The sequence below is a fragment of the Mastacembelus armatus genome, chromosome 15 (genome assembly GCF_900324485.2).
Source record: "Mastacembelus armatus chromosome 15, fMasArm1.2, whole genome shotgun sequence".
In the NCBI taxonomy this organism is placed as follows: domain Eukaryota; kingdom Metazoa; phylum Chordata; class Actinopteri; order Synbranchiformes; family Mastacembelidae; genus Mastacembelus; species Mastacembelus armatus.
Window position 1 is genome coordinate 16261741 of NC_046647.1, and position 24191 is coordinate 16285931.

The 24191-nt window shown below is 37.6% G+C and overlaps 4 protein-coding genes and 1 non-coding gene across 9 annotated transcripts; 3 read left to right on the forward strand and 2 right to left on the reverse strand.

Moving 5' to 3' along the window:
• gtpbp2a (GTP binding protein 2a) lies at nucleotides 1-9940 on the forward strand. The gene is made up of 12 exons (XM_026309524.1): nucleotides 1-432; nucleotides 1503-1529; nucleotides 1847-2031; nucleotides 2255-2363; nucleotides 2479-2676; nucleotides 3508-3682; nucleotides 6413-6632; nucleotides 6748-6883; nucleotides 6970-7028; nucleotides 7131-7302; nucleotides 7544-7708; nucleotides 7893-9940. The coding sequence occupies exons 1-12, from the start codon at nucleotides 232-234 to the stop codon at nucleotides 8067-8069; spliced, it is 1824 nt and encodes a 607-aa protein (XP_026165309.1). The 5' UTR covers nucleotides 1-231; the 3' UTR covers nucleotides 8070-9940.
• On the reverse strand, nucleotides 4805-4887 carry trnal-cag (transfer RNA leucine (anticodon CAG)). The gene has a single exon. It is a non-coding gene; the product is annotated as a tRNA-Leu (tRNA).
• An 863-nt stretch (nucleotides 9941-10803) lies between the features above and the next one.
• On the reverse strand, nucleotides 10804-14652 carry polh (polymerase (DNA directed), eta). 2 transcript variants are annotated; one of them, XM_026308577.2, is made up of 10 exons: nucleotides 14297-14652; nucleotides 13931-14065; nucleotides 13605-13837; nucleotides 13300-13478; nucleotides 13105-13208; nucleotides 12866-12985; nucleotides 12554-12677; nucleotides 12369-12434; nucleotides 12059-12231; nucleotides 10804-11957 (listed from the first exon to the last, which is right to left on the reverse strand). In XM_026308577.2, exons 1-10 carry the CDS (start codon nucleotides 14431-14433, stop codon nucleotides 11024-11026), a joined length of 2205 nt encoding a protein of 734 aa, XP_026164362.1. In that variant the 5' UTR covers nucleotides 14434-14652; the 3' UTR covers nucleotides 10804-11023. The 2 variants fall into 2 exon arrangements, with proteins under 2 accessions (XP_026164362.1, XP_026164363.1); XM_026308578.2 differs by having other exon boundaries at nucleotides 11822-11957; nucleotides 12052-12231; nucleotides 14297-14651.
• Nucleotides 14653-15799: 1147 nt separating this feature from the next.
• Nucleotides 15800-16897, forward strand: LOC113132007 (polymeric immunoglobulin receptor-like). Its single transcript, XM_026309803.1, has 3 exons — nucleotides 15800-15967; nucleotides 16149-16472; nucleotides 16554-16897. The coding sequence occupies exons 1-3, from the start codon at nucleotides 15922-15924 to the stop codon at nucleotides 16895-16897; spliced, it is 714 nt and encodes a 237-aa protein (XP_026165588.1). The 5' UTR covers nucleotides 15800-15921.
• A 4007-nt stretch (nucleotides 16898-20904) lies between these two features.
• LOC113131404 (polymeric immunoglobulin receptor-like) lies at nucleotides 20905-24058 on the forward strand. 4 transcript variants are annotated; one of them, XM_026308579.1, is made up of 8 exons: nucleotides 20905-21010; nucleotides 21095-21418; nucleotides 21581-21880; nucleotides 22163-22217; nucleotides 22455-22546; nucleotides 22627-22655; nucleotides 23225-23293; nucleotides 23427-24058. In XM_026308579.1, exons 1-8 carry the CDS (start codon nucleotides 20920-20922, stop codon nucleotides 23481-23483), a joined length of 1017 nt encoding a protein of 338 aa, XP_026164364.1. In that variant the 5' UTR covers nucleotides 20905-20919; the 3' UTR covers nucleotides 23484-24058. The 4 variants fall into 4 exon arrangements, with proteins under 4 accessions (XP_026164364.1, XP_026164365.1, XP_026164367.1 ...); XM_026308580.1 differs by having other exon boundaries at nucleotides 23228-23293; XM_026308582.1 differs by having other exon boundaries at nucleotides 21581-21812.
• Nucleotides 24059-24191: the final 133 nt, after the last annotated feature.

A 24191-nucleotide genomic window follows, 5' to 3' on the forward strand; every position in this document is an offset into this window, starting at 1 on the left:
GCCCTGTGAAGAAACGATACTCTGGGACGGTGCTGTTATTGTTCGGTTTGAAGAGTTTGCGGGAGGTCAGCGCTTTGTTTATATTTTTGGGGCTATAAGTTACCACTAGCAGGTTAATTACACCTGTATACAAACAGCTGCATGCCCGGGCAGAGCTGTGTTTTCCTAATAGTGCATTATATTTAGCAGGTAGCGGTAGGTGAAGTACGAAGTTTGGAGCCCAAGTAGCCGATGGATGCGCGGGTATCGGACTTATTTGGCTCAGGAAATGGACACGGCTCTGGGTCTCAAGGTGTAGCATCTAACGTGAAGCCGGGGAATGGCTACGGGGTAGCCCCCAAGAAGGCTTGTACAAAGAACCACAAGAAAACAAAGAGTCGATTCTCTCGCAACTTCAAACCAAGCAATAACACCCCGTATCTACCTCCGGAGGTAAGGCTGAAATTACACGCACAGCTACCGCTAGCGTAAACAAGCTAGGACTGTTTATAACCCCTAGTCCTACCAAAGCAGTCTTAATGATAACTGGGTGTGTATTTTCCGATGTGTAGCTTAATTAAAAAAAAAAAATAGATGCTGCAATTTCCTGTCTCCAGAGGTAGCTAGCATACCCTAAGCCATCTTTGAACTTCCAGTGACACGTAGCTATTCGGTAACGTAAGTGAGTGAGATTATTATATTCGGCTAGCATTAGCAATTTGACATTTTATTGCACAACTAGCTGTTAAGTGTGTTTTTACAGCAGTAAAACGAGCATGTGTTAAATTTATAAGCCACTAGTATCCTGTTAGCTACCACAGGAGCAACAGCTGTGTTTGTAAATACCCAACAGGGGCGGGTATCTACTAGCTCGACCTACTTCCAGCTACCCTGCTGTCATTTTGTCACTGCACAGTAATGAAAGATTATTTATCTGGATCACTTATATAGTTATAACCTTAGTCAACTAAGCCTGAACTCTCTCAACAGTCAACGTGGCTTTTATTTTGTCAGGAAGCTGGGAAAAAAAGTTTTGTCCTCGCCTTCACTGAAACCACATTAGATTGGATTTTGATATCAATACAGGCAGTTGTAGTCACCTTTCTCTTGAATAGAAAAATAAAATATTGTATTGACCTTTTCCAGTGGGGCAAGTCTCAACATGTTTCATGGTTTCAGTTGTCTCCTCTGATCCCCTTGATGTAATCAGCCCCAATCATCTGCACTTAAGATTTCTACCTCATTTATAGGACTTAGTTTTAAATGTACACTAAATTTTACATAGTCATGCATTGTCTAATAACATGTCAAATAGCTGTGTAATAAGGCTAGCTAAGCAGCTAGTTGGTTTGAATAGACCTCAGTGACTACCCATTCACAGTAGTGCACTGACTGCTTATTCAGTCAGATTGTTTTTCTTTGTCTCTTTTAACAAATCAGTAGCCTGTTGTCTCACCTCTCTAGTCTCTGATAGCTTTTGTTCATGTTCTTCCTCTCACATTGTTTCCCTTTTTGCCTGTTAGGCTGAAGAGGGAAATATAGAGTACAAGGTAAGCAACAGTCACACAAGCACATTGTGTTTATAAGTTGTTTAATTTCCTTCAAAGTGAGTAAGTTGTTACATATGACAATAACCAACTTATGGTAAGGTATGCAAGACTGTGGAGACTACAGGCATACAGTAGGTTAATAATTATTATAAATATGTTGCAATATATGCTGTATACACTATGTTAGAAGTAGTGACCATTTTGAAGTGTTAGTTGCTTGCATCAGAATTATTTAACTACTTATTACGCAAATTTAATGTTCATAATCTAGGTTTGAGTTCAGCACCGATACCTAAGGATATCTTTTTCTTCTCTAGCTGAAGCTGGTAAACCCAACACAGTACCGTTTTGAGCACCTGGCAACACAAATGAAATGGCGACTGCAGGAGGGTCGAGGTGAAGCTGTCTATCAAATAGGTGTTGAGGATAATGGTATGCTGGTGGGATTATCAGAAGATGATATGAGGGCATCGTTGAAGACGCTCCATAGGCTGGCAGAGAAGTGAGTCCAAAAAGTTTTTTTATTTACACATTTACCTGTATTATCTCAACTCGGTAGACAGTAATTTTTCATATTTCTTTTTAGCCTAACTGAGCTAATGGTTAATAAACAATTGCCAAAAAATTAAAATATCAATTCCCATTATTTAGGTCTACCATAAATAATATGTGGATGTGTTTTCCTTAAGTAATTCAGATACCATGCAATTTTTTTTAAATGACAGAATTGGAGCTGACATCACTGTTCTCCGAGAGCGAGAGGTGGACTATGACTCTGATGTGTCTCGTAAGATTGCTGAAGTTCTCATTCGCAAGGTGCCGGATGACCAGCAGGTTTGTGAGGCTACTGCAAATGTGTTTTTGTTCATTTTTATAGTTTTGTTCAGGAACTGTTCATTTTTATGTTTCTGGGTGTTTTGTCTATTTCATTTTTTTCTTGTTCTTACAGTTCTTAGACCTTCGAGTAGCTGTACTGGGTAATGTGGACTCAGGCAAGTCCACTCTGTTGGGTGTTTTGACGCAGGGTGAGCTGGACAATGGACGGGGAAGAGCGAGGCTCAACCTCTTCAGGCATCTCCATGAGATTCAGACTGGACGCACATCAAGCATCAGCTTTGAGATCCTTGGATTCAATAGTAAAGGAGAGGTAAGAGAAGATGATACTAAGTTATGTCTACTGTAGTTAAAGTATACAATACAGTACAATAATTCATGTTACAATCTTACAATAATTCTAGTATTTTAATCTTGAAGTATAGATATATGACCTTATCTATTATTTAAAAATGAATAGGTCAGAGAAACTACATTGGAAATACATGTCCCAAATTAAAACCCCTTTATGCAAAGCGCAGCTGCAAACAATAATCTGTGAAGAATGGCAGAACATCAACACTGGTACAAGCAAAATAACTAAGCAGAATCAAAACTGTCATCAAAAATAAATGTAGACATACAAAGTAATAACAAAAACAAAAGAATGAAATCTGATTAATGTACAGTGAACTAACTTTTGTTGCATTTACAGGTATGCACCTTTCATTAAAATGTTATCAGTTTTTGAAATTAAGTAATTTCATTCTTCTTGGATTTTGACTACAAACAAAATTAGTGATGCATTATACACTATGTTGGTGGTTAGTTATTGGTTGTTAAGTAAAAACATGAAATTATTGTCCCAGTAATGGAACTTTGGGCAACATTTGCATCTGATGTTACTGAGAATGGCTGTGGACAAGGGACTGCACTTGAAATTTGTTTGTGCATCTGTGGTTTTACCTTTTCTCTGAATTACCCACTGCCAGTTTACAAGATAATGAGTCTGTCCTATATCAAACTACACTTGCAAGTAATGTTAGTAACTGCTATTTGTATGACCTATACTTTTAAATTAATAGCTGACGATTATATTGGTGTTTTGATTTTTCTTTAGCTGATGTATATCCCGAGACTCTGAATATGATTACTTGTCTCCTAGGTTGTGAATTACAGTGAGTCTCGTACAGCAGAGGAGATTTGTGAGAGTGCCTCTAAAATGATCACATTCATTGATCTGGCGGGTCACCACAAGTACCTGAAGACCACCATCTTTGGCCTCACCAGCTACTGTCCAGATTTCGCGATGCTGGTCGTCAGTGCAAATACTGGCATTGGTTAGTATTAATAGAATAAGTTTATTTTCTACTAATTTTGTAGAAACCTGATCATCGCGTGTCAGCTAAAATGTACTTGTGTTTCTCTGTGTACATTTTAGCCATACACCTGACTAGTAAGATAATCCAAGTTGAAATTGGATCTACCACAGGGACACAGGCTGGTAATTGACAGTTGTAGGGCCGGTCTAACAGCAAGCCTATATTTGTGTACACACTGTAGGGGACTTGACCAGCTGCGGCTTAGCACTTAGCACTTTGCAAACATATCTGAGCTTATGTAACTGACCAGCCGTCCTACTACAGCCACTTTAGCCCTCTCCTCCTCGTCCCTGCCTGCCACTACCATCCATTGATATGAGAGTTCTCTGACATGCCTGAAGTAGCTCTGTGTTTGATCTCATTGATTTGATAAACGTTTCACCTGAAAATGGGTCATTAAGCTGTTGTGTGTGTCACCATTACTGACTTTGCAGGAAAGACATAAGACTTTGCAGTCACCAGCAGATCAATTTAGACTAATTTCCATCAACATTTTAGGTCTCTACACAACCAGACATTTTTCCTACTTTGAAGTAAACACTGTTCTCTATAGGTTAAAAAAGGCATCTTGTCTCAGGTAACCACTACGAATTTACTTATGCTACTGGAATTAAAAGGAAAGGGAAAAAATGCAAATAAGCCTATCATGTGCTACATTGAAGTAAAAACAAATATTGTACATATTGTTTGTGTTGCAAATTGGAATTTCCATGATTTGGCGTCACCGAAAATTTGTATTACAAATGATTTCATTAGTTTATTCTAAATATTTTCCAATAACAACCCTACTTAGGCATTATATTCGAACAGCTTGTTTTATTGATTGATTCTCTATTAATGCATTTGGCATGTTCACTACCCTAGACCTTTTATGATAACAGCAAGTGAGAATAAGTGCGGGAAGCTTGTATGATATTCAGCTCAAGGAATTACATACTTAGAAACCTGAGCTGCTAAGGCTTGGCAATTCTTTACTTGGCTATTGAACACTTTGTGTTGTGCCTGTTTGATTTTCTTTGGTATATAACAAGAGCACCTTTTGATACAGGTTGTAGAACACAATATTTAAAATAGCGTAATTGTCAGAAGTGGGATTCGAACCCACGCCTCCAGTGGAGACTGCGACCTGAACGCAGCGCCTTAGACCGCTCGGCCATCCTGACATGTATATTTATCACAGGAGTAGCAGGTGGAGGGACTGACAGGCACAGCAGGCAAGAACTCACAGTTTAAGGCTTTGTACGTCTCCCTTTCGTGATCTGTTGAAGTCAATATTTCTACAGTGTTTTTAGGAAATCTTCCTTTTGCAAATGAACAGGAGACATGTAGATGCACCTGAGCTTTGGAGGCAACACTTGTTACTCAACACTCCAGCTCATGCTCTGCTGAAGGTATTACATAAAGTAAAATGAGCTGCTGTTACTGTCTGGCTATTAGATTTGTGTATGATTTCACATAATGTTTCAACAAAAGTGACTCAAAAGTCCTGTGTTTGCAAATAATTATAAAGCTGGACAGTTTTTTCAGTTTTTTTCTGGTTTCAGTTGTGTGACCAAAGATTACAAAAGTGTTTGTACTGTACATTTACCCTGGATGTGTCCTCTAGTAAATAAGCATTATTTTATTATTTATTAACTATTATTGGCCAAATCAAAAAGATGCAGTGAACTGAATTAATCCTCAACTGCTACTTTTCTCTAGACGTCTTGCCTTGCCCCACATGGATACATATATATCTACATCTAATAGTCTTGAATTCATATGCATCTGTGTTTAATTTTTTATATTTGTGCTGTAGATATTGCTGTGATTGTGTAGATGTCTATTCTAAAATAGGCCATGCTAGACCTAGAAATGGGGTCAAGAATGATGACCACCCTAGCAATGCACCACAGGAAGAGACATAATGTCTGCAACCTAAGAGCTACAGTTTTAATTATGAAACACAGTAATGGATCTGTGTAAGGCATAAGATCATCTTAGGCTGCATCTGTGACAAGCCAAAATGGTAAATCATGCAGTAAATGTCTGGTATTATATCGTGGTGCTTTATTAAACATTTTGACAGTTCCCCCTTAGTAATTACTATTTTTATATAGGACGAGGGACTTTTTTTGTCACATTGGGTGCACTGAAAATGGCACACAACTGGAAAAACAATCCCCTTCTCAGCGACAAGAGGTCAAGGTATTTCCAGTCTGGCTATAGGCTAAATTGAGACCTATATCTAAAACGAAATATAACACACTATATACAGAAAGTAATATTAATATATATATATTAATATTACTTTCTGTCTTGTGATAGCTTTTTTTACAAAGAATCCCCTGGGCAGTCCTGTAGGACACTGCTCCCTCTAGGAGGAATGACTTGGATTAGAAAGGGTCTTATTGGACAGTCTGAACAGCCTCTGGATTAATGTTATTTCTATGATTCCACTGGAGGCAATAATATGTTTATCAGTATTTTGTTAATGCTTGTTTATGTAAAATCAATGTTCCCTTCCTGCTCATTTACAATGCAAATTGCTATCGGTAAAAGCATCAGATAGAATGCATCAAGTTCACATTTCCTGTCTGTGCTCACATGTAAAAGCTTTTGTGGTGACGTGAAGCTGTGCAAGAGGGAACTGATATGGTGAAGTGGACACCCTTAGCATGACTTCCTCTCTTTCTCACTTTGTTTCAGCTGGTACAACACGGGAACATCTTGGTCTTGCCATGGCCCTGAAGGTGCCCATCTTCATCGTCATCAGTAAAGTGGATTTGTGTACGCGGGCCACCGTGGAGCGCACAGTGCGGCAATTGGAGCGTGTCTTAAAACAGCCAGGCTGCAACAAAGTGCCGATGGTGGTAGGCAGTACGGACGATGCTGTCACAGCAGCACAACAGTTCGCCCAGTCACCCAAGTATGAAACGCATGCACATTATTAAATGAGTACCTGGTTTCCATATAGTGTTTTGCAGTTTGTGCTTCCTCTAGGATTTAGAACACTTGTGATTTCTGTGTATTGTCCCTGGCAGCATCACTCCCATATTTACCTTGTCCAGTGTGTCTGGAGAGAGTCTGGACTTGCTCAAAGTTTTTTTCAACATCATCCCTCCTCTCAGCAACAGCAAGGAGCAAGAGGAGCTTATGCAACAGCTAACAGAATTTCAGGCAAGTGCAAGATTGTTTATTCACATAGCATATAAGCATATAGACACAGTAGATGAGGTAAATGACAGTAACGTGTGTCTATACAGGTGGATGAGATCTACACAGTGCCAGAGGTGGGGACTGTGGTGGGAGGTACTCTGTATAGGTCAGTATTAAAATGCCTACTTCATGTTCTTCCGTTCAACTCCTATTTATGTTTTACTTTGCATGGACTCTTTCTGACCCATTATTCTCTTTGACTGTGCAGTGGTATTTGTCGTGAGGGAGATCATCTTGTAGTAGGGCCCACAGATTCAGGCCAGTTCCACAAGCTGACCATCGGGAGCATTCAGAGGAATCGCTCAGCATGTAGGGTACTCAGGGCAGGCCAGGCTGCCACGCTCGCCCTGGGAAACTTTGACCGATCACTATTACGCAAGGTCAGATGATATTTAGAGCATAGGTGTTGTCTTTGTGTTTTCATGGAAATACAGTATGTGAGTGATTTGGTATTTGCTGATGAAAATAATAGAGGATTTGGGTATTTTGCACATGTATCTATAATCAATTAGACAAAAAAAACAAATATATAAGTAGATGTTATAACCAAAATTACATTTAATGAGGTTTCACAGAGTGCTAATATACATGTGTACAATATTGATGTTTTTGCACTTGCAGGGCATGGTAATGGTCAGTCCAGAGATGGATCCTACCATCTGCTGGATGTTTGAGGCTGAGATTGTGCTTCTCTTCCATGCCAAAACCTTCCACAAGGGTTTCCAGGTTACTGTGCACATTGGCAATGTGAGACAGACTGCTACTGTGGAAGCTGTGTATGGCAAGGTTAGTTCATCCATTGAGCTAAAAACTTCCTATGTAAAAGTTATCATCTTTTGAAGCCAGGGCTTTTTATATCCCAATACGTTACCTCAGCAAGATTATGTTAGACTATTCCTACATTGTTTTTTTTTTTCTTAATGCTGTCTCTCTTTCCTTCCTGTTTTTATGATACACCACTGTACCATAGGAAGAGCTAAGGACAGGGGAAAAAGCAGTGGTTCTCTTTAAGTTCATCAAGCACCCAGAATACCTGAAGGAGGGTGCTAAGGTGCTCTTCAGAGAGGGTGTGACCAAAGGCATTGGCCATGTCACAAAGCTGCGACCCATTGCCCAGTATCAACCATCCCAAAGCGAAGATGAGTAAGCATAAAGTTTTTTTGAAGAGCCACAACAGAAAATAGCATCCCAACCCAAAAACGGTGCTTTATAAACAATCTCCTGTTTTCTCCAAAGGCCAGTATGTCCTGTTCCCTGCACAGTAAATCTGTCTTGCACCCTTTTGTTGTTTAATCAGCCTTTTCCAAAGCTTTGTTATCACCATCTTTCACTATTTGCCCTTCTCTGTCTTTTAAATAACTCCTGATATTTTAGTCAGCTTCTGAGACTGAGGTTTGAATATTGTTGCTTTTCATGGCACTGATATGAAGAAGCCAGTCCGCTGCCTCTGCAACACATTCACAGCACTATCTACTAAAGTGTGGAAAAACCAGTTGCAATGCATAGATCAATAAGTGGCAACTAGGAAATTGCTTTCTAACACCTATGTTGATGTGCCACTTACAGTTTACACCTGAAAGCACTCCTAACACACACTTAGAAAAAGATGCACTGAAACACAAATGCCAGTGTTGATGTACATTTGGCAGATAATCATTTACAATCTTAACAGTTTCAAGTATGAGATGCTTGCACAATAAGGTGACCTGTATCGCCAATGTCACTAACCTGACAGCAGCTTCTCTGTGTTGCCACTATAGTGCCTCAGTGATAAAGACAAACCTCTGAGCTCACTATCACTTCAGCACTGCTAATAATATATGTGAGACAGTAGTAAAAGCAATGAGTTGGATTTGGGGTTCTCAGATATAGCTTGTCAGTTGTATATAAGCTAAACCGTCTCGTGTCAAGCTATATTGCTGACAAGTGCACTTTATGAAGGTAAGAGAGGGGTATGCGAGGTTAGAACATAACCCAGTTTGTATGTCAGTCTGCCAAGATAATTCACATTGGCACCTTATTATAGTCACATTTGTTGGTGAATTGTTTGATTATTCACAAATAATGCCTCATGATAGTGCAGTGAGATGGATGTGATCTTGCTGCCTGTCTTTTAAGTGCTTTAGTTACTCAGGTCAGAGTAGATATTGTATTAGACACCATTCCACTCTCACAGAACTACTCCAATGGAGGTTTCTGTTACTGACTTGGTGGGAAGGGGGAATTTCAGGGGAAAAGGAGCAGATGTTTCTCCCAAAGAGATGTGTGTGGTTATGCATTATATAGTATGTGAAGCTGCCTACTGATGCAGGTTTGTTTAAAAGCAGTTTTGCTTGTGTTACTTGATCATCGTCTTTTCACATAGGTTACTGATGTCACTTATTTTGAAGGGATTTAACACAGTGCCTAATAGAACCACCATTTGAATAACCTTCCATTATACCCCAGAGTTTTCTAACTTAAGGTGGTGCTACTACCAGAAACTGTTTTTGATATCTAAAAGATGACTTTGAAGATGAATGTTAATTGCTACTCTTGTCAAGGCTGTTGATGGCCTTATCATCTGTCTTGTTGTTGCATGTTTGATGTGATTTATACATAGATTGCTGTTCCACTGACATCAGTAATAGAGGGAACAGCTGAAATGTGTGCCCTGTTTTGTTGCACCTAAGTTGGTGTCATACACAGTTTGTGTGCACTCGAAGAAAGGAAAACGTAGAATGCATGTCAACCAAAACATTTTATAGCCTTTATGAAGAGTTATATCAGGTGTTCAGGTTTGTTTTAAAGTGTTCGGATGTGTTTTATAGATTTCTAGTAGTTCCAAATTTTACAATTTATTCAAACATATTTTTCACTTCTTAATGACACATTCACTTTTTTGAAATCATGTTTAAGACATATTTTCCTTCTTAATTGAAAATGAAATATTTTCAATATTTGGGTGAAAGGCAATATTTATGTACAGATTGAATGTGTATCATGATGTACATGAATAAATCTTTTATTGTCTCTTTAGCAGGTGTTTGGTTTTGTTGGCTGTTAAGTAAAACAGAAAATTGCACAGTGCTTTCAAACATGTCATCACATGTCTAGTGTTTGCCTACTGGCTCACACATGGAAGCCATGACTCACTACACAAAGGTATTTTTAAAAGGAATTATTGTCATGGTACTGCTTTTTATTGACTCTCCAGCTGATGCAAAACAATGAAAGACCAGTTGACTCATTCAGCTGTCACCATTCATGCATTTCACAACAATGAGAGCACTATTGTCAAAAAATGTAAACAAACCGGCATGACAAGGCTCTTAATAGAGTAATTGCTCTAATGTTGATAATTGTGTTAAATCCAATAGCCTAGTTAATGAGACTTTCCATTAATGCTTTGCTTTGGGAATGCTAACCTTATTGCTAACACAGTGGCAGGGACAATATAACATTATGATGACAGATTGAATTTACTATTATGCAAATATCCTATCTACAGTAGTCTTCTGATTATTGAAGTTGGTTGATTGGACATGTTTCCCTTTTTATACGGCTGGCTTACAATAAATAAGTCTAGTTCCCAATGTAAGAAAGCATTAAAAAGCAGTTAAAGAATATAACAAATGAAAATGACATAAAAATCAACATGTGTTATTTGTTGTAGTATCAAATGTAATGTTCAGAAACATTCTTTCAAACTGGGGCCTTAAAATTATTTAGTTAACACTGTCATGGTCATTTGAAAAAGGAATGGCCTAAATAACATTAACTGGTTTTATGTCTCACCTTTAGGGAACATACCTTCTGTAGCTCCAGTTTCTGTTTCTCTGTTCTATCTATAACAGTGGCATCTGCTGGCAGATCAAAACATTACAATGTAGTGTACACCCTTTACAATGTGTAAAAAGTCTTTAATTTGGTTCAATTAAAAAAATGAATGTACAGAAATACACTTTCTTAAATTTTTTACATTTTGATAATAATATCAATCCCATTGATCATATAAAATGAGTCCTGATGTAGCCTGTTATGAGGGTTTCTATTGTTGAGCAAATCACATTATATATATATTTCTTTGTTTGTTTAAAAACATGGTTGTGCAGAACATCTTCAGTTTCTCTTGAAAAAAGAATCCAGGGTGCCCGTGCTTCCACCTTGAGAGCGATGCTTTTTCGGTTGGGGTCCTGACTGGTGTCTGTTCTTTGTCTTGCCCCGGGACTGGGTTGTGCCTGCTGCTCCTACTCTGACAGTAGATGCAGAGGAGGAAGAGGAAGGATTTGAAGAAGAGGTGGAAGCAGCTACTGAACCTGAGGCTGAAGAGAGTGAATTCTGCAGGTCGAGGGCATAGTGATAGTCATTGTGTTCAGGCATTTCCCAGACCGACACCTGCTGGCCACAGCGTTCACAGTTTAATAGGTCTTCTCTGTCCACACTGGGATGATGTTGATCTACCTCTGGATCAATGTCCTGGCAATCACTTATCTCTTCCAAAGGAGGCTGGTGGGATGTAGACTTTGCCTGCAGGTCTGACACAACAGCGTCTTCAGAGTCTTCTTTAATAACAGGCATATGTCCTGTTTCAGGATTGGTCAGTGTTGAGGCTGAGGCCTGTAAGCTTCTTTCAAGATTCTTCTTACGGAAGAAAGAGGAAACGCCAGAATGAGCAATGGATGAAGCATTTTTGGATGTATCAGGGCAATGGGTGCCTGTTTCCAACTGACATTCAGTTGGATTGGTTTTGTGAGCGGATGAAGATGGGAGAGATATGTTGGTGCCTGGATCTTCATCCTCCTCCTCCTTTTCTTTCATTGCCTTTTGTTTTTGTTTCTCAGCTGCTTTTTGAAAGAAGGACTGAATAGTGCCAGGTTGTTTTAATGTTGACCTAGGTTTCAGTTCAGCAGGTGGCTGGGTGGAGGATGGAGTGGTGGAAAACAGGCTCTGAGTGGAAGTGACATCACTGGAACGGAAACCAGCTATCTTTCCTGCTGATGGAGCGTCACTGAATTTGCTAACTGAGAGGTGGAGCAGGGTAAGGGGTGGAGTCCTGAGAATACGATGCAAAAAAAAGAAGGTAATACATCACACTGAATTACTTCAGCCAATGACTTTAAATATTTAACCTATTAGCTATTACTAACAAATTACCATGCTGCCTGGTGGTTTCCTGCTGTATTGAGACTCTTGATAATGGCAAAGCTGTCACTGGAGATTTTGGTTGCATCATAGCACACTAAAGCACAACATCGAGAGAAGCTGCTTGGCCTCTTATCCCCTAGCTGACGTACACCAACTGTCAACGACTTAGCTACTCGACCATTCTGTAAGATGGTAAAAAATGAATTACATTTACCACATACAACATCAATGTGAAACCCATTAGAGGAAATCTACTTCAAATACTACTTCAATAAGGGAAAAGAAAAAATTACACAACCATGGCATTTTTTTTTCTCACCACTTCTCTGTCCTTGGTTAGCCTCTCCTCCAACTCAAGAGCCAGTTGATGAAGCCAATACTGTACCTACACAGCAGTTATTAATAAAAAATTTATCACATTTGTGTTAATATGATAGAAACTGAAAATAAAAAAACACACTAAATAATAACCCTAGTGTAACACAGGGGACAGATGGCCTCAACCTGCTCTTTTGTGGCCAACGTCGTCTTCCCAGGGAAGTTTTTACTGCAGCCGATGGACTTGGGAAGCTGTCTGGGTTTCACTGCTTCAAACTCAATCCCCCGACACAAGTCATACAGCCACTGGCTGCAAAGTAGAGAGATTCAATGGTAAATGTAGGCACTTAACAATTAATGACAAAATGCTTAGTTTTCAAATTTGGTTTATAACTTTTATGTATATATATTTAAGAAAACCTTTGGCCTGAGCTTTTGTGTATGTGTGTGTTGTACTGTGGGTTAGCACATATAAATTTAATAGCTGGCTTGCCTTACCCTGTTTTTTCTCCAAAGTGCTGTTCCAGTTGTACCTGAGAGAAGCGAGTCAGATCTCCCATGTTCTTGATTCCCAGAGTTTCTGAAATGGAGTTACCCAGCTTACCCCCGAGGTTACGGCTGCATGTATGAAATAAACAATAGAGCAGTGCATTATATTATTAGTCAACATTTGTTTTTTCACTGCTGGTCAGAAAGTCCAATTTGTGATGAATAACAGAGTAATATATTGAACTCACATCTTGCTGATGGGTAGAGAGCTGAAAAGTTCTGCTACAGAGCCCAAAGGCAGAATAGTTTGTCGGTTAGGTTTGTTCAGACCACAGGCTAGTTTAGCCAATACCTGGAAAAAGTAGACAAAAAGCTGTGAATGTGGGACAGAAAATTATTTGAATGTTTTGCACAAGTGTTATATTTATAGGGATTTATCCTACCTTATTGTGGGATATCCCCGCTGAACAGCGGAAACCTGTGACTTTCTCGACAGCTGCTCTCATTTCCTCAACAATGAGTGCCCCCACAGTTAGCTGCACTTCTGCTGAGCTCTCACCCCCAGACAGAGGTCCAGGTAAGGATGCCAGCCACTGTTGGAGACCTCTGGACCTCTGCACCTCTGGGGTCAAACATGGCAGTGTTAAGGGAATACATCCTACTAGAGTTTTTGTTGAATGCCATGAACTTCCTGTGTCCAGCACCGAAACAATTAGTTCGGTTAGTCAGAGTTTGGTTTATAGTTTACCTTTATCCAAGACATCATTCTCTGCAGACACTTCCTGGTCAGGTGAGATTTGTGGGTACCCTTGGATGTATGTCGTGCTCAACAGCTGAGGTGAGATTTGTTGGTCGGTCATGTTTTTCAGTCGCTGCTGGACTGTAGCAGTCAGATCCATGTAGGCCTCATCAATGCTGGCTCTCTCAATCACAGCAAAGCGAGACATCACCTCGATCACCTCCACACTGGCATCCCTGTAACTATTAACACAGTGAGCAGCTTATTTACCTTAGTGGTGAAAGCATTAAAACAACAGGTATGGCTAAGAGGAAATTCGGGATTGTAGCACTTACTGTGTCAGGTCTGCCTTGCCATGAGACTCACGCACCCGAGCCACCTGGAGGTCTGGGCATAGTTTCTTTGCATCATCCACCATCATGTTCCTGGTGACCCCATGGGCTCTGGCCTCATAGCTTACCGCGATGATCCTGAGAGGGGATTACAATAAGATTCAGGTCATTTTTAAGAAAGGGGGTTAATATGATCCCCTCTAGAGTTAAGAACCATAACTAAGTCACGTGAAACTGCGCGCTCTCCCTCTGAGGAAAACATTGGAACAACTGAATATTGTGGGTGTGGGAAAGCCAGGAAGTTGACTTTAACTTCAGGTTTATCTCTCAAACTACCACTGCATTTGTCGAAAACTGTGTTAAACTCACCCGCCTCCTTTCCACGTCTTGTACTGCGCCACCACACAGGGAGTGCTCCTTAGAGCCGGGTTCAGCCTCTGTTCCACCTGCACGTAAAAGCAATCCATGTCGACCAGCGCCACCACTCTTTCCTTTCCGTGCTCCATCACTGAAGAAATATATATATATTTAATATATATATATATATATACATCAACTGGCTCTTGGTGCTGTTAATCCACAGCTCTGGACTGTCAAATACTTCTCTTCCTGTTGCTTTGTATTTCGCGCAGTCATCTGAAGTTACACAAACACGTCATCAGCCGTCGACAAAGACGACGTAGAGGTAGACTTGCATGGCGGCCATGATGGTGAGGTCGCCTGAGTAATTTCGACCATGTAGAAGATTTTTAGCGAAACAAAAAGCAAAGGTTAAGAAAGGGGGTTAAAAAGTGAGTTACTGTTCTAGCAAGCTTCAAATGTTAGCATATCTGCCTAAATACAATAGAACAGCATTTGTCCAGCTCATCACGTTAGACCTGATCCACAAGTTGTTTAAAATGTTCATGGCAGAGTACAGAGATTCTTTACTATAAATATCCTTAAAGTAAAAGTATGAATACCACAGTGTAGTGATATTATGTTACAAGTAAAAGTCTCCATTCAAAATCTAAAATTACAACAGGAATAACAGCCAAATATACTTGGAAGTACCTAAAGTAAAAGTACTCAATGACACATTTCATAATAATGTATTATACATATTAATGTATGTATTATAGTTATTATAGTACTGCACATACTGCTGGGTAGCTTGGGTAGATCACACTGAGGATCAATAAAAGTTTTATGATTATACTGTTTTTGATTTTGTTTTATATATCTGATTCCAAAAAGTAACAATAACTAAAGTTTTAAAATAAATGTAGTGGAGTAAAAGCATAATGTTTTTCTCTAAAGTGAAGTGAAAGTATGAAAATAGTAAAAAAGGAATTCTCAAGTACAGGTACCTCAAAACTATACATAGTACTTGAGTAAATGTACATAATTACTTTCCACCACTGGGTTCTGGCCTAATAATTGTTGAACTTTCGGGTTTATAGTTTATTTGTTTGGTGTCAGCTCTTTTACAAAAGCATTGGTAAACACTTGTTGATATTTAATTAATATGCAACTAGCCCATAGAGAAAGTCAATAAACTCAGCTGCTGTATGTGGAGTGTACTGTTGACGGCCCTGCAAATTAAACAATGTAAAGACAAAAGCGCTGACAAAGATATTAAAACAGGAGCAAACGAGCGTTGTCTATGGAAGTAAATGAGGGACAATAGTTTTGTAGTTTTGAAGAGCAAATTTGTAAATGAAAAGCTAAAGTTGAAGAAACATAGGCTAACAATGTAACTACATTATAGCCTAGAGCATGTGTATGAAATATTTTATAAAAAGAAATAATGTCTCCAGTTTCAGAAATAATTTTTTCAATTTTGTGTCTCAGTTTGTTTTTAAATTTTTGTTTCATTTAAAATGTTATTTTTCATATACTAATCCATTGGCACAGCCTTAACACTATAGCGTGGCTGTTAAAATAAGGAAGCAACTCAGAATTACCCAGTATGTTACCGAAAGTGCTCATTCACTCTCAACATTGATGCAACTATGGCTTTTCCATATATTTTGCACCTAATACTGGCTGGATTCATGGGTAAGTAGGCCAAGCCTTCAAAAAAACACTGCATAAATGACAGCCAGGTTTATAATTAATAGTATTATTGGTACTGCTATATTACTGTTCCTTATTAAGTAGTAATATGAGTAATCTGTAACTGATATACACAATGCATTCTAAGGCACCTATATAAAATAAATGTTTGTTGTTTTGCCAGGAATTCACTGTGAGATTACAGTGAGCAAATTGTCAGTCACGGCTTCAGGCTCCATCACTATCCCATGTCTGTATAACGAGAGCTACAGAAACAATGTGAAATACTTGTGCAAGGGATATTATTTTAATACCTGCAAAACTGTAGTTAGAACAGATGAACCAACAAGGAGGTCAGGAAGATTTTCAGTCTATGACAACAGAAACCAAAACATCTTTGCTGTGTCTATCAATGATCTGACGGATAAGGACAAACATTACTGGTGTGCTATGGAGATTAAATATGCTAAGGATGTTAGTCAACATTTTGAGCTGTCAGTTACCACAGGTAAGTGTTTTTAACACATATGAGATCTTTTTCGTTCTGACAGAAAAATCAGATATCTGATTTTCACTGCTTGTTTTTTAGGTCTGCCAAGTCTGTATGTGGACCAACAAGAAATTACAGTGTTTGAAGGTGGAAGTGTGACTGTTGGCTGCCACTATAAATATCCAACAGCACCAAAGTGGTGCAGACTAGGAAGTACCTGTGTGGCAGATGAAAGTGGGTCAATGGAAATAACACCAGAGACCATCAATACACACAACCCTGTTCTCAATGTAACTATGTCTGCAATAAAGCCAGAGCACAGCGGCTGGTATTTGTGTGCCCAGGATGACTTACAGATGCCAGTGCATATAACTGTTAAAGAATTAACATCAACTCGAATTACAACAAGCAACAATACAGCAGGTAAGATACTAACCACCTAAACTAACCTGAAATCTGGTAGTTGCAATAAAATACTCCACAATAAATAGTATAAATACCATGATATAAACAACAATATGAGTTCTCACATCAACAAACACTTTCAGCCATTCACAAGCATCCCTTCTTGCCCACAGGCACTGAGCCATATGCATGTCACCCAACAAACTCCTCTGAAATGAGGCCTGGAGAAGAGAATTGCAAGAGGTCTGTACTTTTTCTTTCCTTGTACAACTAACATGCCCTAAATAAATATTCAAATCTATACTCTTTAAAACCCAAGGAAACCATCTGAGCATGCAAGATTATTCTTTTCATTCAATCTGGAGCTTATTTGCTTACTTATATTAAAGCATGCCATTTTTCTCTCAGTAGGACCCTATGTAAGTCATAGAAGAAATAGGATTACCGTTATCAATTTTTAATTTTGCATTTTAAACATATAACAAAAGAGCATTTTAATACAGATGCTAATTTCAGATAACATTATGAGCTTATGTAATATAATATGTACCTTATCCATATTTATTTTATAGTTCTACCCAGTTCTACCCTGTTCTGATCACCATTCTGGCCATAGTGCTACTAGTGATCATTGCTGCCTTCTTTGGATGGAGGATGAGAAGATGTAGTAAATCCTTCAGAAATTTCACCTCAAACATATTCAGAGATAAAAAATTGTATTTATCTTAAAATATCTTTTCAAAAATATTTGTGTTTTAGATACCATGAACTCTGAGGAGTCTGACACCCCTGCGGTAAGACACAATAGTTATTGGTTTGGTAATAATGATATGTGATCTTTATTACTCTTCACTAAAAAAATATATTTTATAGCAAATACAAATTTAAACTGATCATACTTTAACTAGACCAATGAAGTGCAACTATATATTGAGCAATAGTTGTTGACAATAAATGACTGACTATATTTCAGTTTTAACCTGCAAAACAAAAACAACAAAACAATAATAATTAACATCACATTCGAAATGTCTGCATCACAGGGGACTGGTTGTGATGAGCTGTACTCTACCATTGTTTATGATCAATGTGCTGCAGCCCAGGTGATGAGATGAGAAAATCAAATTTTGTTTAACACAATACAAATAGAAGTGTCTGAAAACACATGCGCCACATTTTTATGACTGTGTATCTCTTCCAGCGGGACCATACACCCAATGAGTGTTTGACATACAGTACCATTGTCATTAAGGACAACATGCAACAAATGGTATGTGATTCATTTTAAAATTACAGAGGCACTATTAATACACCAGCTATCTTTTAACAATGAAAATAGATTAGTATTATTGATATAAATATTCCATGAATTTTCAGTATGTATTTTCTGTGCTTGGTCATACACATTAGAATGAACCAACAGATGAAAGTGTGATCTACAGCACACCGCACACTAAAAAATAATGCAAAAGACTAATCAGATTGGGAGCTGGAGCAGAATGGGATAAGAAGACATTAAACCTGAAAAGGTGACTGCAACTAAGAAGTCATTCTGATGTGCTCTTTTGTAGCTGTATCTTACATCACTTTAGATAAATCAATCAATCCAGCAGTTTGTATGGGAGATGTGGAATTTAGAGACTAAGTAACCGGCCTGTTTCTTTGCCAGGTCCGAGGTTAATACCTTAGTTTGTTGAATTGTATTATTTATGAGGCCTAACCCTCACATTAGTCAGATATATTAAACTAGAAACATTATATTACTGTACAGTAAAATCTCAGCTAATGGTTTTCCATCGCCGTGGGAACACTGTGTAAAATTTCCTGGTTTATTGCAGTGTAGGGTAAAAATAATAAAATATTATTGTGATAACTTATAAGTAGCACCTTGCCACTAGTAGAGCCACATTCCTATTGTGTGTACATACATTTATTCAATTGGACATTTTCACAGTAAAATTAATCATGGTTGAATTCTATTTAGCTACTTCAGATTCAGGGTAGTGGTATTGTGCATGCAGGCGCACTGTCACACTGTCAAGAAATTTGTCTATACAAAACAGATTGTGCCAGAGCATGAGTTTAACATGAGGCAAGAGCAGTTATAGATCAGAGAGCACTATAATAACTAAATCAAGAGGGATTTACCTAACCACCAATCTGGTAAGATAATCATGAGCTAATTCAATATGCAATACTTATCATGTACAGTGGTCACATGTAATCATATGAATTACATATAATTATGTAAATGTAAATGTGTTTCGTTTGTTATGCTTCAATTAAGAAGGTGTGTAACAGATGCAACTGTATATTATTTGAAAATCAGTCTGGCAGTTTTTATTTTGTTTTTTATCTTGTCTTATCTGCTCACTCACCACTCATGTTTGTTCATCGTTGTTCTTTTCATCCTCATTTGAATAACAGGACAGAGGTCATATTAAAACTGTCCATCTATATGTTTTCTATTCTTTATGGCTTTAAGCAGATGAATGGAAGTAATTATATAATCGTATTTATCTTTATTTCAAAAATTGTAAAGGAATCTAGAGTCTAGCATGTAAATCTATGACTATTATATGACATATACAGTATGTTGATAGGAAGAAAATATACTGTTAATGTGTATAATGTGAAAATGCTGTATTTGTTCTTGTTGCAGCACCTGTCGGTTATTTCAGTTGTTTAAAATAAATTTGTTAATGTCAGAAAATGTTGCCTTTTGATTGAGCCATCTAATTAATTCGTCTTGTTTCTATCAAAATGAGGATGTACTATATAGCACCGTAGCAATTTGTTGTCTGCTGTTGTCAACTGATTGTCCAGTAGATTTCTTCATTTTGTCATTTTTGAACTGTTACACCATTTATCTTCCTTTGCATAGTTGCAAAACATTTTAAAGAAATGTCTGCTATTTGTGTTCAGTGTACTCAACAAGACCAATAACAACATTTTTTTTTTTTTTTTTTGGTAGGTTTAAATCTCACATTAATGAGAAATCTTAATTTGTTTCAGGATATTTAGGAACTCACATGCGTATTTAAAAATATATCAAAAACTTCTGGGAAATTCTCTATTATTATTATGTAAATAATATTATGTATTTACAGGATCAATTATTAAATAATTTAACAGAATGTGGCTAAAAGAAAAAACAGTGTATAGAGTACTTGTCATGAGCTGGTGTGTGTGGAGGTGCGGGAGAGAAGGCTGGACCCAAATGCAGGACAACAAAGATTTACTCTCCCTGGGATCTCCAGGGATCTCAGATAGAAACATAAGGGAACCGGGTGAAACGGTAAATAACAAAGATTAGACCGGATGGGACGGTCATCATAAAAGTTACACCTTTCCAGGCAAATTACACTCTTTAACTATAACTAATGCTTCGGCTGGGAACAAAGGAAAGAGGGAGGTATAAATAGGGAGAACACAAAAGGTGATTAAACACAGGTGAAAGGGATAACACAATAGACAACAGGTGAAACTAATGAACACAAATAACTAAAGTAAAGCTGCCAGGGACCAGAGCAAGGGGGAAAAGGGAGTGTTTACAAAATAAAGGTCCCCAGGCAGGAAGTCCCAAAGGGGGACTCATGACAGTACTTCTATGAAAACTAACAAAAGCAACAAAACAGTTGAGACCTGCAGTGTTAAAGAGATTTTCATCCTCATCTTTTCAACTTTCTTTTGTTACTCAAATGGGTTTTTCAGTTAGTTTTTCACAACAGTCTAAAAGAGCTGGGATAGGCTCCAGCAAATCCCTCTTATTCCCTAAATAGGACTAAGTGGGTATAGATAACGTATGGATGGATGATCATAGTATTTCATCAAATTCATCAAAACCACAAACCTGCTTGAAATCTACATACTGTATGTTTAATGCAAATAGCATAGTATAATATAGTATAGTATATATACATAAAAGTATATATTCAGAGAGTACATTATAGCTGCACAGAAATTTGTAGATATCTAACAAATGCACTGTAATTTCCGTAGTGTAGAAGGAAGTGATCTGAACTGTTGCATTAGCTAATTTAGAAACAATAGGAAGTAGATGTGTTCAAATGTGTATTGGTTGACATTGTTCTCACTTACCGACATGGCTGTTCATCTCAGCTTTCTCCTCATCTTCACTGGACTCACAGGTCAGTCACAGGAATGATTTTATAATTGCGTATGTATCTTATGCTTCTGATGTCCATTAAATGCTGTATTTGCCCTTGTTGCAGGAATCGACAGCATAACTACACTCAGGAAAGCAGCAGTCGAACCTGGAGGTTCAATCACTATCCCATGTCACTATGGCTCTCAATACAGGAACCATGTGAAATATTTGTGTGAAGGAAATTATTTTTCGTTCTGTTCGATTGTAGTTCAAACAAATACACAACATCATTCAAGTAGGTTTGCCATTTCTGATAACAAACCCCAAAGAATCTTCACTGTGATCATAAATAATCTGACAGAAATGGACACTGGTTATTACTGGTGTGGTGTGGAAATTAATGGCTGGTCTGATGATGGAAATTATTTTCACCTGTCAGTCAACAGAGGTAAGAGCTCTTAAAGTAACTTTAAGCATATTTCAAATCATTTGTGATACTTTAATACTTTGGTGGAAAAATAATTTAAAATGTCTCACTTTTTGCTATGGAAACTGATTGGTTCTAAGCTACCCACAATTTTGTAATGAATATTATATTCTTTTCCTTAAGGTACACCCAGTCTCTATGTGGTTCAACAGGCGATCACAGTATCTAATGGCTTTAATATAACCATCAATTGTCACTACAAAAACTCTGGAGAAATGAAGTGGTGCAGGTTGGGCGGGGCTTGTGTGGCGGGCTCATCAGGAACAATAGATGGAACAAGAGTGACCATTAATGGGAGCAGTCCTGATGTTTTCACTGTGATTATGAGCGAACTGACAACAGAAAGCAGCGGCTGGTATTTATGTATTAAAGGAGACTTAGATATGCCAGTACATCTAACTGTAACTGAAAGACACGCCTCTAGTAAGCAAACATTTTAAAAGTATATATAAAATTATATATATTTGTAAGCACAGCCATTTGCACACAGTTCACACAATGTAAATGAATTAAGATTACAATTATATACACAAGTGATATTCTGTCTGGGTGTCTAATTATAGCCAAAAACCTGTTGTAGTTTAGTTAAGAATTCATCAGCAGTAAATTAACCTCTGAATTTAATACAAACGTAAACTCAATTTGTGCTTTGGTTTCATTATTGTGCTATCCCTCTGGTAATCAGGGTGTTGTTTTGAAATACAGGTACAACAAAGAGTCCAACCAACAGCTCACCCACTGCTACAACTCCACAGCACAGGTTAAAAGTCTTTGCATTAACATACATTTAGAAAATTGCCATTTCTTGGTCAAATTTAAAAGTAAAGGTATGTAGGGGAATTACTGAGTAATTATGAGAACTCAGTGTTATGTAAAAGTATTTAATACAAGCAGGGCGATGAATAGACAGACAACAGCTGTATAAACCTTTTTTAGCAAACACATGCTGTTTATCTTAATTCATTTACGTTGTGTGTTTTGATGTTTTTCATTGCAGAGTTTTTATTCTCAGTTTTGCCATCCCTCTGAGTTTGTTGATTGTCATCGTAGTGGTGGCCTTATTCATGTGGTTTATCTTCAAAAGACACCGTAAGTCTGTTCTGAACCTTAAAAGACCAAGTTCATGTAAACAAACTCAGGCAATAACAATTTTTTTTGTTAATATTTAGAGAGAAACAAAGCAGAATCAACCACAACGGTAAGAACTGAAATTTCATTTTCCAATGTAGTTTTTCACAAAGGCTGCTATTGTTATTACAGATGAAGTCCTATAGCAGTTGTTTGCTTATCTTTATACTGCAGTGACACCAAGAGCAGGAAATCAGATTAAAATGTTAGCTTGATATTTTAGGGATTTATGAAAATCTATATATGAATGCTCCTAACCTACATAAAGCCAGATAACAACATTTTAGCTGGACTGGCAAGTATTCAGTGTAACACATGTACACACTCCGGAAAATTTCTGTTAGTACAATGGATCAGTAAAATGGATAAGAAACAATTACACAGAAGAAAGCAATTAAATATAATATTATGTAAAAAATAAAATATAATTAATGCCATATTTGAAATCCAGAGTGGGACTGCTCCTGATGTTGCCTATGCTACTGTTGTTTATAATCAATGTGCTGCAGCCCGGAAGAAGGTGTTGAGATGAGGAAATACATTTTTAACACAATGCAAATAGAAAACACATATGTCCACATTTGTAGTTGTCCTATTTCCCCATCATATTGTATAGCTTTGACTGTGTATCTCATCCAGCAGGACCATACAGTCGATGAGTGCTTGACATACAGTGACATCGTAATAAAGGGTAACATGCGACAAATGGTATGCGGTTAATTTTAAACTTATTGAAGCACTATAAAGACACTAACTACATTTGAAAATAGATTAGTATTATTGTAGTTATTAGGCTATGTATATTCAGACTGTGTTTTCTGTGCTTGGTCTTACTTATTAGAATGAACCAACAGATGAAAGCGTGATCTACAGCACACCGCAAACTAAAAAAGACTGATCAGAATGGGAGCAGGAGCAGGATGGGATAAGACGACATGAATCCTGAAAGTGTACATGAAAGTGAAAGTGAGGAAAAGTGTCATGTATATAATGTATATAATGCAAAGTGTTTTGCTTGTTATTTGAATCAATTAAGAAGAAGTGCAACAGATGCAACTGTATATTATGTGAAAAAGGGAAGTAGAAAAATCTGGTGGGTTTTTATTTTTGGTCTTATCTACTTATTCACTACTATGTTCATCTCAGTTCTTCTCACCCTCAACAGGACAGGGGTCATATTAAAAGTGTTCATGTATATGTTTTCTATCCTTTGTGGCTTTAAGAAACAATTACATGGGAGCAATTACATTAAATTACCCTAAAGACATTTGTAATTGTCTTTAGTCCAGAAGTTGTAGAGGAAAGTAGAGTTTAGCATGCAAAATAATTGAATATGAATATCTATGACATATACCTTGATAGGAAGAAAGAATACTGTTAGTGTGTATATCCACAAAAATTTGTTTGTTCTTGTTGCAGCACCTGGAGTTATTTCATTTGTTTGAATTAAATTTGTTAATTGTCTCAATGTCAGAAAATGCTGCCTTTTAATTGAGCCACCTAATTAATTTGCCTCTTCTCTTGCTAGTAATTGTCATATTTGTTTCTGTTCTTCAACAGTCTGAAGGGCAAATTGTGTTGCAATTTGTTGTTTGTTACTATTTGT

Bases quoted from the DNA above. Each gene is read 5' to 3' on its own strand.
- gtpbp2a (XM_026309524.1), top strand. From the start codon at position 232: ATGGATGCGCGGGTATCGGACTTATTTGGCTCAGGAAATGGACACGGC. The intron at 2,364-2,478 runs GTTTGTGAGGCT...TTGTTCTTACAG, and splicing joins AGGTGCCGGATGACCAGCAG to TTCTTAGACCTTCGAGTAGC. The intron at 6,884-6,969 runs GCAAGTGCAAGA...GTGTCTATACAG, and splicing joins AACAGCTAACAGAATTTCAG to GTGGATGAGATCTACACAGT.
- polh (XM_026308577.2), bottom strand. From the start codon at position 14,433: ATGGAGCACGGAAAGGAAAGAGTGGTGGCGCTGGTCGACATGGATTGC. The intron at 13,838-13,930 runs GTAAGTGCTACA...CTGTGTTAATAG, and splicing joins GGCAAGGCAGACCTGACACA to TTACAGGGATGCCAGTGTGG. The intron at 13,479-13,604 runs GTAAACTATAAA...GTTTGACCCCAG, and splicing joins GAATGATGTCTTGGATAAAG to AGGTGCAGAGGTCCAGAGGT.
- LOC113132007 (XM_026309803.1), top strand. From the start codon at position 15,922: ATGGCTTTTCCATATATTTTGCACCTAATACTGGCTGGATTCATGG. The intron at 15,968-16,148 runs GTAAGTAGGCCA...TTGTTTTGCCAG, and splicing joins AATACTGGCTGGATTCATGG to GAATTCACTGTGAGATTACA. The intron at 16,473-16,553 runs GTAAGTGTTTTT...CTTGTTTTTTAG, and splicing joins TGAGCTGTCAGTTACCACAG to GTCTGCCAAGTCTGTATGTG.
- LOC113131404 (XM_026308579.1), top strand. From the start codon at position 20,920: ATGTGTTCAAATGTGTATTGGTTGACATTGTTCTCACTTACCGACATG. The intron at 21,881-22,162 runs GTAAGCAAACAT...TTTGAAATACAG, and splicing joins AACTGAAAGACACGCCTCTA to GTACAACAAAGAGTCCAACC. The intron at 22,547-22,626 runs GTAAGTCTGTTC...GTTAATATTTAG, and splicing joins GTTTATCTTCAAAAGACACC to AGAGAAACAAAGCAGAATCA.